Here is a 17863-nt window from a genome sequence, read left to right as displayed (position 1 = left end):
TAATGTTTAGTTTTTTATCATCCAAAGAAATTAGTAAAGCATGCTCATTGAATCACTAAAGCTCAGTATTGTGCTATTGAGTCAGTAAAGCTCTTAAGGGGTCCATAGTATTACTTTCCCTTTTTCACTGTCTGTCTTCTCTTCCAGGTAATTAAAGGTGAGGTGTACCCTCCAACGGTAGCAGAGGCGCCGGTGAATATGAGCTACCCTCGAGGGGTTCCCGAGGGGCAGCGCATGGCCATTGGGCAGGAGGTGTTTGGGCTGCTGCCAGGCCTCACCTTGTACGCCACCCTGTGGCTGAGAGAACACAACCGCATCTGTGACATCCTGAAGGCCGAGCACCCCACCTGGGGGGATGAGCAGCTCTTCCAGACCACCAGGCTCATCGTCATAGGTAAGTACACACTGGACTGAACAGAGATCTCACTCTAGTCTTTCATGTTGCCACACACTGTCCATTTTAGACACTGTGCTTTAGGCGGAATATTAATATTAAGGAAACCTTTCCATGTTCTGGGTTGAGTGAATAGTTACGGGGAAAATAATCCACACACCGCTATAGTGGATTCATTTTTTGTTCATATTTCAGGTGAGACTATCCGGATAGTGATCGAGGACTACGTGCAGCACCTGAGCGGCTACCTGTTGGATCTGAAGTTCGATCCGGTCCTGCTCTTCAAGTCCACGTTCCAGTACAGGAACCGCATCGCTGTGGAGTTCAACCAACTATACCACTGGCACCCCCTGATGCCAGACAGCTTCCACATAGACGGAGACGTGGTGCTCTACTCCCAGTTCATCTTCAACACCTCCATCGTCACACACTACGGGGTGGAGAAACTGGTGGACGCTTTCTCACGCCAGTGTGCTGGACAGGTATGGGTTGTGTTGTGACTATGGGATGTCATATGCAGTGTTGTATTGATGAACTCTGGTCTCAATATCATTGTCATGCCATAGGGGAGAGTGGGGTATATGTTATTCAGCATCACTAACTCAAGGGAAATATAGCATTCTTTCTAACAGAGATATCTACATATATTTCAGGATGCTAGAATTCATGTAAACATAACAGTTTGAGAAAATAGCATGTCCAAAAAAAGTGGTCTCTTGGCAAAACTTACCCAGGGTATGGGTTAAGTTGAGCATAGAGACAGCGTAAGTTGAACCGCCTTGGGGTAAGTGGGTGACGGTGCTGATAGGTCAAAGTTTAATTCATGGAATGGGGGTGTGGTATATTGTACATTGAGTGTACAAAACATTAGGAACTCTTTCCATGACATAGACTGACCAGGTGAAAGCTACGATCCCTTATTGATGTCACTTGTTAAATCAACTTCAATAAGTGAAGGGGAGGAAACAGTTTAAAGAACGATCTAATAAGCCTTGAGACATGGATTGTGTAATAGGCACACATACATGTCTTTGAACAGGGTATGGTAAATTATCACATTTTATTGGTCACATGCGCTGAATTCAACAGGTGTAGACCTTACAGTGAAATGCTTACTTACGAGCCCGTAACCAACAATGCAGTTTAAAAAAATACGGATAAGAATAAGAAATAAAAGTAACAAGTAATTAAAGAGCAGCAGTAAAATAACAACGGCGAGACTATATACAGGGGGGTACCGGTACAGAGTCAATGTGCGGGGCACCGGTTAGTTGAGGTAATATGTAGATAGTTATTAAAGTGACTATGCATAGATGATAAGAGAGTAGCAGCTGTGTAAAAGATATGGGGGGGGGGGGGTTAGGGCAATGCAAATAGTCTGGGTAGCCATTTGATTAGGTGTTCAGGAATCTTATGGCTTGGGGATAGAAGCTGTTTAGAAGCCTCTTGGACCTAGACTTCGCACTCCGGTACCGCTTGCCGTGCGGTAGCAGAGAGAACAGTCTATGACTAGGGTGGCTGGAGTCTTTGACAATTTTTAGGGCCTTCCTCTGACACCGCCTGGTATAGAGGTCCTGGATGGCAGGAAGCTTGGCCCCAGTGATGTACTGGGCCGTACGCACTACCTTCTATAGTGCCTTGCATTCGGAGGCCGAGCAGTTGCCATACCAGGCAGTGATGCAACCAGTCAGGATGCTCTCGATGGTGCAGCTGTAGAACCTTTTGAGAATCTGAGGATCCATGTCAAATCTTTTCAGTCTCTTGAGGGGGAATAGGTTTTGTCGTGCCCTCTTCATGACTGTCTTGGTGTGCTTGGACCATGATAAATCATTGGTGATGTGAACACCAAGGAACTTGAAGCTCTCAACCTGCTCCACTGCAACCCAGTCGATGAGAATGGGGGCGTGCTCGGTCCTCTTTTTCCTGTAGTCCACAATGATCTCCTTTGTCTTGATCATGTTGAGGGAGAGGTTGTTGTCCTGGCACCACACGGTCAGGTCTCTGACCTCCCTATAGGCTGTCTCGTCGTTGTCGGTGATCAGGCCTACCACTGTTGTGTCATTGGCAAACTAAAATTATGGTGTTGGAGTCGTGCCTGGCCATGCAGTCATGAGTGAACAGGGAGTACAGGAGGGGACTGAGCACGCACCTCTGAGGGGCCCCTGTGTTGAGGATCAGAATGGCGGATGTGTTGTTACCTACCCTTACCACCTGGGGGTGGCCCGTCAGGAAGTCCAGGATCCAGTTGCAGAGGGAGGTGTATAGTCCCAGGGTCCTTATTGATGAGCTTTTAACCTGTTGGGTCTAGGGGGCAGCATTTGCACGTCTGGATAAAAAAATGTACCCGATTTAATCTGGTTACTAATCCTACCCAGTAACTATAATATGCATATACTTATTATATATGGATAGAAAACACTCTAAAGTTTCTAAAACTGTTTGAATGGTGTCTGTGAGTATAACAGAACTCATTTGGCAGGCAAAACCCTGAGACATTTTCTGACAGGAAGTGGATACCTGATGTGTTGTATTGACTTTAAACCTATCCCATTGAAAAACACAGGGGTTTAGGAATATTTTGGCACTTCCTATTGCTTCCACTAGATGTCACCAGCCTTTACAAAGTGTTTTGAGTCTTCTGGAGGGAGATCTGACCGAACAAGAGCCATGGAACGATGATGTCCCATTAGACACCTGGCGCGCGAGTTCATGTTGGGTACCCTCGTTCCAATACGTTATAAAAGAGTATGCATTCGTCCACCTTGAATATTATTCATGTTCTGGTTAAAAAGGCCCTAATGATTTATGCTATACAACGTTTGACATGTTTGAACGAACGGAAATATATTTTTTCCCCTCGTTCATGACGAGAAGTCCGGCTGGCTTACATCATGTGCTAACGAGACGGAGATTTTTGGACATAAATGATGAGCTTTTTTGAACAAAACTACATTCGTTATGGACCTGTGATACCTGGAAGTGACATCTGATGAAGAGAATCAAAGGTAATGGATTATTTACATAGTATTTTCGATTTTAGATCTCCCCAACATGACGTCTAGTCTGTATCGCAACGCGTATTTTTCTGGGCGCAGTGCTCAGATTATTGCAAAGTGTGATTTCCCAGTAAGGTTATTTTTAAATCTGGCAAGTTGATTGAGTTCAAGAGATGTAAATCTATAATTCTTTAAATGACAATATAATATTTTACCAATGTTTTCTAATTTTAATTATTTAATTTGTGACGCTGACTTGACTGCCGGTTATTGGAGGGAAACGATTTCCTCAACATCAATGCCATAGTAAAACGCTGTTTTTGGATATAAATATGAACTTGATAGAACTAAAAATGCATGCATTGTCTAACATAATGTCCTAGGAGTGTCATCTGATGGAGATTGTAAAAGGTTAGTGCATCATTTTAGCTGGTTTTATGGTTTTGGTGACCCTGTCTTTGACTTGACAAAACATTACACACAACTCTTGTAAATGTACTGTCCTAACATACTCTAAATTTATGCTTTCGCCGTAAAACCTTTTTGAAATCGTAAAACGTGGTTAGATTAAGGAGATGTTTATCTTTCAAATGGTGTAAAATAGTTGTATTTTTGAAAAATTTGAATTTTGACATTTATTTGGATTCAAATTTGCCGCTCTTGAAATGCACCTGCTGTTGATGGAGTGCACCACGGGTGGCACGCTAGCGTCCCACCTAGCCCCAAGAGGTTAAAGGGCACTATGGTGTTGAACGCTGAGCTGTAGTCAATGAACAGCATTCACAAATTATGTTTGTGAGAATGCTATTCATTAATAGGTGCCAGGCACACCGGTTTGAGCGTGTCAACATCTGCAACGCTGCTGGGTTTTTCACACTCAACAATTTTCTGTCTGTATCAAGAATGGTCTACCACCCAAAGGACATCCAGCCAACTTCACACAACTGTGGGAAGCATTGGAGCTAACATGAGCCAGCATCCCTGTGGAACGTTTTTGACACTTTGTAGAGTCTATGCCCTGACAAATTGAGGCGGTTTTGAGTGCAAAAGAGAGTGCACCTTAATATTAAGAAGGTGTTTGTAATGTTTTGTACAATCAGTAAGGCGGCAGGTAGCCTAGCAGTTAGAGCGTTGGGCCAGTAACCGAAAGGTTGTTGGTCCAAATACCCGATCCGACAAGGTGAAAAATCTGTCTATGCCCTTGACCAAGGCACGTAACCCTAATTTTCTCCAGGGGCACCGTACTACTAGGGCTGACTCTGTAAAACAATTAGGGTTGACCCCAATTAGTCGCTTTTGTAGAGAAGTAGCAAATAAACATATTGTTTTATGGCACACGAGACACCTGTCTGGTTCGCGCCCATCTCAGTGAACTAATCCATTGCGGAGGCCAAGACTGTGGCTAAGATGCACAATGCATGTCTCTCTCTAGAATGTGCTCTCTCCTGCAAATTTGTGCACATTCATTGTTTCATAACTACATTGTGTGAGTTGTCTGTGTTTTGATTTAGTGTGTATCAATTACCCATTACATACAGTATATCACCAATAGTACATTTACTGTTAATTGCTATCATTTCTATTCTAAAATGTTTGTTTGGTTACAGTAATTTCTGTTAAATCATTAATTTGTCATCAGATAAGACCTTTTGTGCCTCTACTACTCTATCATAGCTTCTCTTTCACACAGCAACATGTTTGTTTTCCTTTTTGTCAATCTACTTCAGTGTCATTCAGTTATTTTTATCATCCCTTGCTGCTGCTTGTACTTCTTCCCTTCTCTCACTTCCTTGGCTGCTCTCTCAATAACCTTAAGGGGGGCTTGTTGCATGATATCTGCTCTGTAACAAAAATGCATTCATATGCATGACACAATGCAAAAATACTATTTGTATTATGCATCAAACTGACAAATGTAATCATAATTTGTATGGGGTATGATAGCCATTGGTTCAACTTAACCCAGGCAAACATTTTGACTATATTAGCCCATACAGCTACAAGGATGCACTTTCATGCTATGTTTAGGACCTCATCTCGTAGCTTATAGAGACCCCAACTGATTTATAAATCAATCTAATTCAGTTTAGATACAAGCATCATGAAATCTCTTAACACAATAAAGTCATTTGACTTTGTGAAAATCTTTTTTATTTTACCTAACTTGCTAACCACTTTTTCCATGTGGGATTTTCCTTTATAGATTCCATGAAATTATGACCGCTTCCTAAATATTTCGTTACATTTATTAATTTTGTTTCCTAGAAACAAAGGGTTGCTCAACTAACTCTTTGGCTTAACTTACCTGGCACTCTCCCCTACATAAAAAGTTGTCTAAAGTGCATACAGATCTGGGCTATAATGATCTGTCTGATAGGATTGTGTGTCAAGGTTAGGGTCAATTCGAATTGATGTCAGTCTATTCAGGGAGTAAACTGAAATTCTGAAGAATGTAATCTATTTTCATTTTTTATTTTTACCAAAAAGCAGAAGCTATTTATCTGAAGTGACTTCAACTAAATTGACCCCAACCCTGATGTGTGTGTTGTCATAGCTCTTCTTTTGAGCCAGGCAAATGTTGTGTATGAGAGATGGAGAGGAAATGATAAGGCTGTGAAAGTGCCTTCAGAAAGTATTCATACCCAATGACTTATTCCACATTTTGTTGTTACAGCTTTAATTCAAAATGGATGGGGGGGGGGGTTCTTACCCATCTGCACACTATACCCCATAATGACAAAGTGAAAACATGTTTTTTTAAATATTGCTAATCTATTGGAAATGAAATACAGAAATATCTCATTTATATAAGTATTCACACCCCTGAGTCGATACATGTTAGAATCACCTTTGGCAGCGATTAACAGCTATGAGTCTTTCTGGGTAAGTCTCTAAATTGGCAGATGGCAGTTTAAAGTGACTCATGCTATTTATTTGCATATCCGATTCGAATCTGTTATTTTTTCCTGCAGTCTGAACAGCCAAAAAGCACATGGAATCGCATATTTCAAGCCACATTTCAAACCAGCTTTGTAGGTGGTTTGAAGTCAAATACAAATCTGATTCCTGGCCATGTGACTTGTTTGAATGGTCAAATCTGACTTATTTGCCCTCAAGTTGTTTTTCGACTGTTTTTCGACATATCTTGTTGCTTGCTAGGTATTCTGACAGTTTGACAAGCACATGTGGTAGCTAACTAGCTTGATAATTGTTTACAAACAAATTTGTGAATGTGCTAGGAAACTAAACAGCTACCTAGCAAGCTAGTTGGCTGTTGTGGCTAGCCAAAAAGGACTTGTTTTGAAAGTTGGGTCGTCTTATCCTTTCAAGGTTTAAAAGTGTTCTTACTCTATGATTTGGAACATTCAAATTGCTACGTAACTTCTGAGTGATAGGAAGCACAAGCACCACCACAAAACAGCCTATACAATTGCGCACACACCAATTATTACTGTGACAACTAGCATAGCCTTGTCAGCAAATGACTGCTGTCAGAACACACACATCCAATTTGGTCACTTGTAATTTGCTGTTTGGACAGTCAGTAGTCCAACACGGATTTGAAAAACAAACTCATTTGAGCATTAAGGCTTGCGGTGTGAAAAAGGCTGAAGAGCTTTGCACACCTGGGTTGTACATTATTATTTTTACAATTCTTCAAGCTCTGCGAAGTTGGTTGTTGATCATTGCTAGACAGTCATTTTCAAGTCTTGCCATACGTTTTCAAGCCAATTTTTAAGTCAAAACTGTAACTAGGCCCGTCTGGAACATTCAATGTCGTCTTGGTAAGCAATTACAGTGTATATTTGACCTCGTGTTTTAGGTTATTGTCCTGTTAAAAGGTGAATTTCCATTTAGTTTTGTTTTTAAAAAATCCCTAGTTCTTGCTGATAGCAAGGATACCCATAAATCAAATTAAATCAAATGTATTTATATAGCCCTTATTACATCAGATGATATCTCAAAGTGCTGTACAGAAACCCAGCCTAAAACCCCAAACAGCAAGTAATGCAGAAGCACGGTGGCTAGGAAAAACTAGAAAGGCCATAACCTAGGAAGAAACCTAGAGAGGAACCAGGCTATGAGGGGTGGCCAGTCCTCTTCTGGCTGTGCCGGGTGGAGATTATAAGAGAAAATGGGCAAGATGTTCAAATGTGCATAAATGACCAGCATGGTCTAATAATAATAATCACGGTAGTTGTTGAGGGTGTAACAAGTCAGCACCTCAAGAGTAAATGTCAGTTGGCCGATCATTGAGAGTATCTCTACCACTCCTGCTGTCTCTAGAGAGTTGAAAACAGCAGGTCTGGGACAGGTAGCACGTCCGGTGAACAGGTCAGGGTTCCATAGCCACAGGCAGAACAGTTGAAACTGGAGCAGCAGCACGGCCAGGTTGACTGGGGACAGTAAGGAGTCATCATGCCAGGTAGTCCTGAGGCATGGTGCTAGGGCTCAGGTCCTCCGAGAGAAAGAAAGAAAGAATGAGAGAAAGAGACAAAATTAGAGAGAGCACACTTAAATTTACACAGGACACCGGATAAGACAGGAGAAATACTCCAGATATAACAGACTGACCCTAGCCCCCTGACACATAAACTACTGCGGGGGGGGCCGGACAGGAAGACCACGTCAGTGACTCAACCCACTCAAGTGACGCACCCCTCCTAGGGACGGCATGGAAGAACACCAAGTAAGCCAGTGACTCAGCCCCTGTAATAGGGTTAGAGGCAGATAATCCCAGTGGAGAGAGGGGAACCGGCCAGGCAGAGACATACAATATCTGTGGGATCAGCAGAGGCATTATGGCAAGCTTAAACAAGTGCAGGAGTAAAAATGTGCTTAACAAGTCACATAAAAAGTTGCACTGACTCTGTGTGCAATAATAGTGCTTAATAGTGTTGAATATCCCTTTGAGCATGGTGAAGTTATTAATTACACTTTGGATGGTGTATCAAGACATCCAGTCACTACAAAGATACAGGCGCCTTTCCTAACTGAGTTGCCAGAGAGGAAGGAAACCACTCAGGGATTTCACCATTTGCAAGATTAGCAAACTTGGGCATGACATGCCAGCAACAAATGTTGACACTACACATCCAAGTATATCTGACCAAATTATGAGACAAGCATTGTAATTTTGAATTCCGTAAAGTGAGTGTGGAAGAGGTGAAAAATTGTCTATCGACAGTGACAAGGCACCGGGGTCTGACAACGTCGATGGAAAATTACTAAGGATAATAGCAGACGATATTGCCACTCCTATTTGCTATATTATCAATTTAAGCCTACTAGAAAGTGTGTGTGCCTTCAGGCCTGGAGGGAAGCAAAAGTCATTCCGCTACCTAATAATAGTAAAGCCCCCTTTACTGGCTCAAATAGCTGACCGATCAGCCTGTTACCAACCCTTAGTAAAGTTTTGGAAAGAATTGTGTTTGACTAGATACAATGCTACAGTAAACAAATTGACAACAGCAGGCTTATAGGGAAGGACATTCAACAGGCACAGCACTTAGTCAAATGACTGACTGGCTGAGAGAAATTGATAAAAAGATTGTCGGGGCTGTTTTGTTAGACTTCAACACTTAACAAAGAGCTGCAGTTAGTTTCAGAATAGGTGGCAAGGAATAAGTTAGTCCTAAATATTTAAACTAAAAGCATTGTATTTGAGACAAATCATTCACTAAACCTCAACTAAATCTTGTAATGAATAATGTGGAAATTGAGCAAGTTGAGGTAACTAATCCAGTAACCCTGGATTGTAAACTGTCATGGTCAAAACATATTGATACAACAGTAGCTAAGATGGAGAGAAGTCTGTCCATAATAAAGCGCTGCTCTGCCTTAACAGCACTATCAACAAGGCAGGTCCTACAGGCCCTTGTTTTGTCGCACCTGAACTACTATTCAGTCGTGTGGTCAGGTGCCACAAAGAGGGACTTAGGAAAATTACAATTGGCTTAGAACAGGGCGGTATGGCTGGCCGTTGGATGTACACAGATAGCTAACATTAATAATATGCATGTCAATTTCTCCTGGCTCAAAATGGAGGAGAGATTGACTTCATCACTACTTGTATTACTGAAAGGTATTGACATGTTGAATGCACCCAGCTGTCTGTTTGAACTACTGGCACACAGCTCAGACACCCATGCATACCCCAGAAGACCGAAGACATGCCAACAGAAGTCTCTTCACAGTCTTCAAGTCCAGAACAGACTATGGGAGGCGCATAGTACTACATAGAGCCGTGACTACATGGAGCTCTATTCCGCATCAAGTAACTCATTAGATTAAAAATTAGATTTAAAAAAAAAACATGGGACAGCGGGGACTGTGAAGAGAGACAAACACAGACACATGCATACACACACACACACACACACACACACACATATGATAGCATACGCACTATACATACACGTACACATGGATTTTGTGTTGTAGATATGTGGTAGTAGAGTAGTGGCCTGAGGGCACACACTTAATGTGTTGTAATGTTTTTAAAGCAAGTTGAGGTTATAACTGCCTTAATTTAGCAGGATTCAGTTGCAGCTAATGGGGATCCATAATAAATACAATTAACTAAGGTTTGAATACTTATTGACTCAAGACATTTCAGCTTTTTCAATTTTTATTAATAAAAAAATAGACATAATTCCACTTTGGCATGGGGTGTTGTGTGTAGGTCAGTGACAGACAATCGGAATGTAATCCATGTACTGTGAAGTCCTGTGGGTGTATACTGTATATGGAGTAACACATTTGGGGCCCTTCTTGGGAGGGCCCTTCTTGGGAGGGCCATTCTCACCCAGACCACATTAGAGTAGCTGACCCTAAACTGCAGTTTTTATAACTTCATCTTCGTATGCAGTCACTTCCATGTCTAAAGGGGTTTTTCCCACTGTATACAAAATATACTATTGCTGAGATGGCGCCTTTCTCACCTTCTGTCATGTAGCCTGAGAAGCAATCCTCTGCTCGTTATAGTCATTGGTTACTCAGGAAGAGTTAAGTGAAAGAACCTGTTTTTAGATTTCTATTGTTGCGGAAATTCTACACAGGGACATTCAAAGTCAATCTTAAATGAATCATTGTTTATTAACAGTTAACTGGAGAGGTTCCAATAAACTTGATGCACCATAGTACACGTCTGTCAGGAGCTCTATCGGGGCAGTCCCATTTAGATCTCTTATATCCTGCTTACATACACGTTACATAGGCATGATTTAACTTATTCATCATTCATAATTAATTCATCATTAACATTTGGTTCATGCATGTGACAGACCAATACCTTACGAGGCTTCTTGTCTCCAAGCTGAGACCTTGAAACTGAGATATCCTTTTGTTCTCAAAACAAGGTTCTAAGTGTACTGCCAAATTGCAGATACTGATAGTGAGGATTCGTTCAATCAGTCACTTGCATGAACACAGAAATTGGTTATTAGAAAAGCACAAACGTAACATTTTCCATCACACTATGCTTGCCTTGAATAGTGCAGTTTTAAGCTCTCTCGCTTTCTTATTTGTCTGAACATGTTTATCTTTCCTAGATCATTCTCTTCCCGATTTCCAAATCAATCCCTATCAACTATCCATCTGAGAGCTATTATGCTACCTGTTTCTTTTGAATACTTTTTTCATGAAGTCATGCATCCTATATTTATACAGGTGATGCCTGTCTGATCCTTTTAGATCTAGTCTACACCAGTACCTATGGGTATGGGGTCAGAGGTTAAGTTGGTTTTAATCCTTTCTCTGTTTCTCAGATAGGAGGTGGGAAGAACATCCACCCAGTGGTGACCAAGGTGGCCGAGGGTGTTATTGAAGAGTCCAGGGCTCTGCGTCTCCAACCCTTCAACGAGTACAGGAAGAGGTTCAACCTGAGGCCCTACACATCTTTCTCTGACTTCACTGGTAAGACTATATATTTAGAGTTTTGGAAATTCCGGTGATACTAAAGGCTTCTATAGAACCATTTCCCGGCTGCATCATAAGAAGTTGCATGCGCAGTTGGTATTAGTCTTTTATTAGGATCCCCATTAGCTGTTGTGAAAGCAGCAGCTACTCTTCTTGGGGTCTACACGAAACATGACATAATACAGAACATTAATAGACAAGCACAGCTCAAGGACAGAACTGCATCAGTATTTAAATATATATATTTTTTTTACAAAAGGCACATGTATCCTACATATCAATACATACACACAAACAGTTCGTAATCAGAAACCTTTTTGTTTACGTAGCAGTGGATACGATCACATGCAAATTCAAATGCAGATCGTGTAAGTAAACTAACACTTAATCAGATGGTTATCGTCTACAACATTGCAGATGTCATGAGAGGATTCATTACCTAGCAAGCCAGGGAGGCGAGGTAAAATATCCCAAATAGAGCTAGATAAAGCCAGAAGTATAATATACTTGTTGATCATAGCTATAGCCATTAGTCTTGCTTGTTTTCATGGTCATCACTCACTCACTGTTAATTTTGTCAAGGTCTCGACATCAGAATTAGCTATCCTGCGACAGAGCTTTTTGATGTCGGGATGCGTGCGCATCAATCGAACGTGACGTTTGATGATAAACAGAAAATGGCTCTATGGAATCGGGTAAAGTCATGAATCCAAAAAGACGGCAACAACCATATAGTATTTTGTAATGCATAGTTGCTCTTTTACTAATGAAAAAGCTGACTCGTTTCGACCTCAATTGATGAAGCGTCAACAAAGACTGATTTGCGGTCGAAAGAGCACCTACAGTGCTTTCCGTATGTATTCTTGACTTTTCCACATGTTATTGTGTTACAGCCTGAATTTAAAATGTATTAAATTGAGATTTTCACTGGCTTACAATTTTTTATAAATTAATAAAAAAGGAAAGGCTGAAATGTCTTGACTTACATTTGAAGTCGGAAGATTACATGCATTAAAACTCAGTTTTTCACAATTCCTGACATTTAGTCCCAGTAAAAAAATCCATGTCTTAGGTCAGTTAGGATCACCACTTTATTTTAAGAATATGAAATGTCAGAATAACCAAATCAAATTTTATTTGTCACATACATATGGTTAGCAGATGTTAATGCGAGTGTAGCGAAATGCTTATGCTTCTAGTTCCGACCATGCAGTAATATCTAACAAGTAACCTAACAATTTCACAACAACTACCTTATACACACAAGTGTAAAGGAATGAATAAGAATATGTACATAAAAATATATGAATGAGTGATGGCCAAATGACATAGGCAAGATGCAGGAGATGGTATAGAGTACAGTATTTACATTTACATTTTAGTCATTAGCAGACGCTTTTATCCAGAGTGACTAACAGTAGTGAATGCATACATTTCATACATTTTTTTTTTCCTGTGTTGGCCCCTCGTGGGAATCTAACCCACAACCCTTGGCATTGCAAACACCATGCTCTACCAACTGAGCTACAGGGAACTCAATCTAATAAATAGTATATACATATGAGATGAGTAATGTAGGGTATGTAAACATTATATAAAGTGGCATTGTTTAAAGTGGCTAGTGATACCTTTATTACATACATTTTTCCATTATTAAAGTGGCTAGAGTTGAGTCAGTATGTTGGAGGCAGCCCCTCAAAGTTAGTGATGGCTGTTTAACAGTCTGATGGCCTTGAGATAGAAGCTGTTTTCCAGTCTCTCGGTCCCCGCTTTGATGCACCTGTACTGACCTCGCCTTCTGGATGATAGCGGGGTGAACAGGCAGTGGCTCGGGTGGTTGTTGTCCTTGATGATCTTTTTGGCCTTCCTGTGACATTGGGTTGTGTAGGTGTCCTGGAGGGCAGGTAGTTTGCCCCCGGTGATGCGTTGTGCAGACCTCATTACCCTCTGGAGAGCCTTGCGGTTGTGGGCAGAGCAGTTGCCGTACCAGGCGGTGATACAGGATGCTCTCGATTGTGCATCTGTAAAAGTTGAGTGTAAAAGTTTGTCAGGGTTTTGGGTGACAAGCCGAATTTCTTCAGCCTCCTGAGGTTGAAGAGGCGCTGCTGCGCCTTCTTCACCATGCTGTCTGTGTGGGTGGACCATTTCACTTTGTCCGTGATGTGTACGCCGAGGAACTTAAAACTTCCCACCTTCTCCACTACTGTCCCGTCGATGTGGATAGGGGGGTGCTCCCTCTGCTGTTTCCTGAAGTCCACGATCATCTCCTTTGTTTTGTTGACATTGAGTGTGAGGTTATTTTCCTGACACCACACTCCGAGGGCCCTCACCTCCTCCCTGTAGGCCGTCTCGTCGTTGTTGGTAATCAAGCCTACCACTGTAGTGTTGTCTGCAAACTTGATTATTGAGTTGGAAGCGTGCATGGCCACGCAGTCATGGGTGAACAGGGAGTACAGGAGAGGGCTGAGAACGCACCCTTGTGGTACCCCAGTGTTGAGGATCAGTGGGGTGGAGATGTTACCTACCCTCACCACCTGGGGGCGGCCCGTCAGGAAGTCCAGGACCCAGACCCATAATAGTAGAGAGAATTATTTATTTCTTTCATCACATTCCCAGTGTGTCAGAAGTTAACATACACTCAATTAGTATTTGGTAGTATTGCCTTTAAGTTGTTTAACTTGGGTCAAAAGTTTTGGGTAGCCTCCACAAGCTTCCCACAATAAATTGGGTGAATTTTTGGCCCATTCCTCCTGACAGAGCTGGTGTAACTGAGTCAGGTTTGTAGGCCTCCTTGCTCGCACATGCTTTTTCAGTTCTGCCCACAAATGTTCTATGGGATTGAGGTCAGGGCTTTGTGATGGCCACTCCAATACCTTGACTTTGTTGTTCTTAAGCCATTTTGCCACAACTTTGGCAATATGCTTGGGGTCATTGTCCATTTGGAAGAGCCATTTGCGACCAAGCTTTAACTTCCTGACTGATGTCTTGAGATGTTGCTTCAATATATCCACTTAATTTTCCTTTCCTCATGATGCCATCCATTTTGTGAAGTGCACCAGTCCCTCCTGCAGCAAAGCACCTCCACAACATGATGCTGCCACCCCCGTGCGTCACGGTTGGGATGGTGTTCTTCGGCTTGCAAGCCTCCCCCTTTTTCCTCCAAACATAACGATGGTCATTATGGCCAAACAGTTCTATTTTTGTTTCATCAGACCAGAGGACATTTCTCCAAAAAGTACGATCTTTGTCCCCATGTGCAGTTGCAAACTGTAGTCTGGCTTTTTTATGGCGGTTTTGAAGCAGTGGCTTCTTCCTTGCTGAGCGATTTTTCTGTGGATATAGATACTTTTGTACTTGTTTCCTCCAGCATCTTCACAAGGTCCTTTTGCTGTTGTTCTGTGATTGATTTGCACTTTTCGCACCAAAGTACATTCATCTCTAGGAGACAGAACCTTGATTTTCCTTCCTGAGCGGTATGACGGCTGTGCGGACCCGTGGTGTTTTATACTTGTGTACTATTGTTTGTATAGATGAACGTGGTACCTTCAGGTGTTTGGAAATTGCTCCCAAGGATGAACCAGACTTGTGGAGGTCTACAAAACTTTTTCTGAGGTCTTGGCTGATTTCTTTTGATTTTGCCTTGATGTCAAGCAAAGAGGCACTGAGTTTGAAGGTAGGCCTTGAAATACATCCACAGGTACACCTCCAATTGACTCAAATTATGCCAATTAGCCTATTAGAAGCTTCTAAAGCCATGACATCAATTTCTGGAATTTTTCAAGCTGTTTCAAGGCACAGTCAACTTAGTGTATGTAAACTTCTGACCCACTGGAATTGTGATACAGTGAATTTTAAGTGAAATAATCTGTCTGTAAACAATTGTTGGAAAAATGACTTGTCATGCACAAAGTAGATATCCTAACCGACTTGCCAAAACTATAGATTGTTAACAAGAAATGTGTGTAGTGGTTGAAAAATGATTTTTAATGACTCCAACCTAAGTGTATGTAAACTTCCGACTTCAACTGTAATTTGTTATGGCAATCCTAAATAAGTTCAGGAATCAAAATGTTCCTGAGTCACATAATAAGTTGCATGGACTCTGTCAGCAATAATACACTACATGACCAGAAGCGCTCCTATTCATCCCAAAGGTGTTCGATGGGGTTGAGGTCAGGGCTCTGTGCAGGCTAGTCAAGTTCTTCCACACCGATCTCGACAAACCATTTCTGTATGGACCTCGCTTTGTGCAAGGGGGCATTGTCATGCTGAAACAGGAAAGGGCCTTCCCCAAACTGTTGCCACAAAGTTGGAAGCACAGAATCATCTATAATGTCCTGGCATCCTCCACATTCAGATTTGTCCGTCGGACTGCCAGATAGAGACGTGTGATTCATCACTCCAGAGAATTCATTTCCACTGCTCCAGAGTCCAATGGTGGTAAACTACCACTCCTGATGATGCTTAGCATTGCGCATGGTGATCTTAGGCTTGTGTGCGACTGCTCGGCCATGTAAACACATTTCATGAAGCTCACGACGAACAGTTCTTGTGCTGACGTTACTTCCATTTTTAATACATTTGCAAACTTTTCTAAAAACCTGTTCACTTTGTCATTATGGGGTATTGTGTGCCGATTGATGAGGATATTTTTTTATCCATTTTAGAATAACGCTGTAACGTAACTAAATGTGGACAAAGTCAAGGTCCTTAATACTTTCTGAATGCACTATATAGTGTAGTTTAACATGATTATTTTATGACTACCTCATCTCTGTACCCCACACATACAATTATATGGTAAGGTCCCTAAGTCGAGCAGTGATTTTCAAACACCGAATCAACCACAAAGACCAGGGAAGTTTTCCCATGCCTCGCAAAGAAAGGCACCCATTGATAGATGGGTAAAAATGTTAAAAAGCAGACATTGAATATCCCTTTGATTATGGTGAAAAGTTATTAATTACACTTTGGACGGTGTATCAATACACCCAGACACAACAAAAATGCAGGCGTCGTTCTTACTTCAGTTCCCGGAGAGGAAAGAAACCACTCAGCGATTTCAACATGAGGCCAACGGTGACTTTAAAACATTTACGGAGTTTAATGACTCTGATAGGATGGCTCAACAACATAGTAGTTACTCCACAATACTAACTTAAATGACAGAGTGAAAAGAAGGAAGCCTGTACAGAATAAAAATATTCGAAAACATGCATCCTGTTTGCAATAAGGCACTAAAGTAAAACGGCAAAAAATGTGGCAAAGAAATAAACTTTGTCCCGAAAACAAAGTGTTATGTTTGGGGCAAATACAACACATCACTGAGTACCACTCTTCATATTTTCAAGCATGGTGGTGGCATCATGTTATGGGTATGCTTATCATCATCGGCAATAACTTGGGAGGTTTTTTTAATAAAAAGAAACGGAATACAGCTATAAGCACAGAGAAAAACCTGGTTCAGTCTGTTTTCTGACACTGGGAGACAAATTCATCTTTCAGCAGGACAATAACCTAAAACACAAGGCCAAATATACACTAGAGTTGCTTACCAAGACGAAAGGGAATGTCCCTGAATGGCCGAGTTAGTTTTGCTTTAAATTGGCTTGAAAATCGTGTGCAAAACTCTTAGACTATTGACTTAGGGGTGTGCATACTTATGTAAATTAGATATTTATGTATGAAATTTTCTATAAATTTGCTCAAATTTGGGCTACGTACATGTCGTTGTTTTACTCTAGGATGCCCACAGGTCTCACAAAACTAATCTGAAGGCCCCCCGGTACCAGTCAAAAATTGTACGGAAGTACAGTATATACAGTGAGGGGGAAAAAAGTATTTGATCCCGTGCTGATTTTGTACGTTTGCCCACTGACAAAAAAATAATCAGTCTATAATTTTAATGGTAGGTTTATTTGAACAGTGAGAGACAGAATAACAACAAAAAAATCCAGAAAAAAGCATGTCAAAAATGTTATAAATTGATTTGAATGAAGGAAATAAGTATTTGACCCCCTCTCAATCAGAAAGATTTCTGGCTCCCAGGTGTCTTTTATACAGGTAACGAGCTGAGATTAGGAGCACACTCTTAAAGTGAGTGCTCCTAATCTCAGTTTGTTACCTGTATAAAAGACACCTGTCCACAGAAGCAATCAATCAATCAGATTCCAAACTCTCCACCATGGCCAAGACCAAAGAGCTCTCCAAGGATGTCAGGGACAAGATTGTAGACCTAAACAAGGCTGGAATGGGCTACAAAACCATTGCCAAGCAACTTGGTGAGAAGGTGACAACAGTTGGATTATTCGCAAATGGAAGAAACACAAAAGAACTGTCAATCTCCCTCGGCCTGGGGCTCCATGCAAGATCTCACCTCGTGGAGTTGCAATGATCATGAGAACGGTGAGGAATCAGCCCAGAACTACACGGGAGGATCTTGTCAATGATCTCAAGGCAGCTGGGACCATAGTCACCAAGAAAACAATTGGTAACACACTACGCCGTGAAGGACTGAAATCCTGCAGCGCCCGCAAGGTCCCCCTGCTCAAGA

At 41.5% G+C, this 17863-nt stretch overlaps 1 protein-coding gene across 2 annotated transcripts in view; it reads left to right on the top strand.

Moving 5' to 3' along the window:
* Nucleotides 1-17863, top strand: part of ptgs1 (prostaglandin-endoperoxide synthase 1) — a 48000-nt gene that overhangs the window by 27529 nt on the left and 2608 nt on the right. For both annotated transcript variants that reach the window (XM_045706673.1, XM_014171594.2), the window contains 3 exons: nt 148-394; nt 590-876; nt 11160-11307. In XM_045706673.1, coding sequence (XP_045562629.1) covers nt 148-394; nt 590-876; nt 11160-11307 — 682 coding nt within the window. The remainder of the gene's footprint in view (nt 1-147; nt 395-589; nt 877-11159; nt 11308-17863) is intronic.

The sequence above is a fragment of the Salmo salar genome, chromosome ssa24 (genome assembly GCF_905237065.1).
Source record: "Salmo salar chromosome ssa24, Ssal_v3.1, whole genome shotgun sequence".
Taxonomy (NCBI): Eukaryota; Metazoa; Chordata; class Actinopteri; order Salmoniformes; family Salmonidae; genus Salmo; species Salmo salar.
This window is presented reverse-complemented; position numbering and strand designations above follow the sequence as displayed.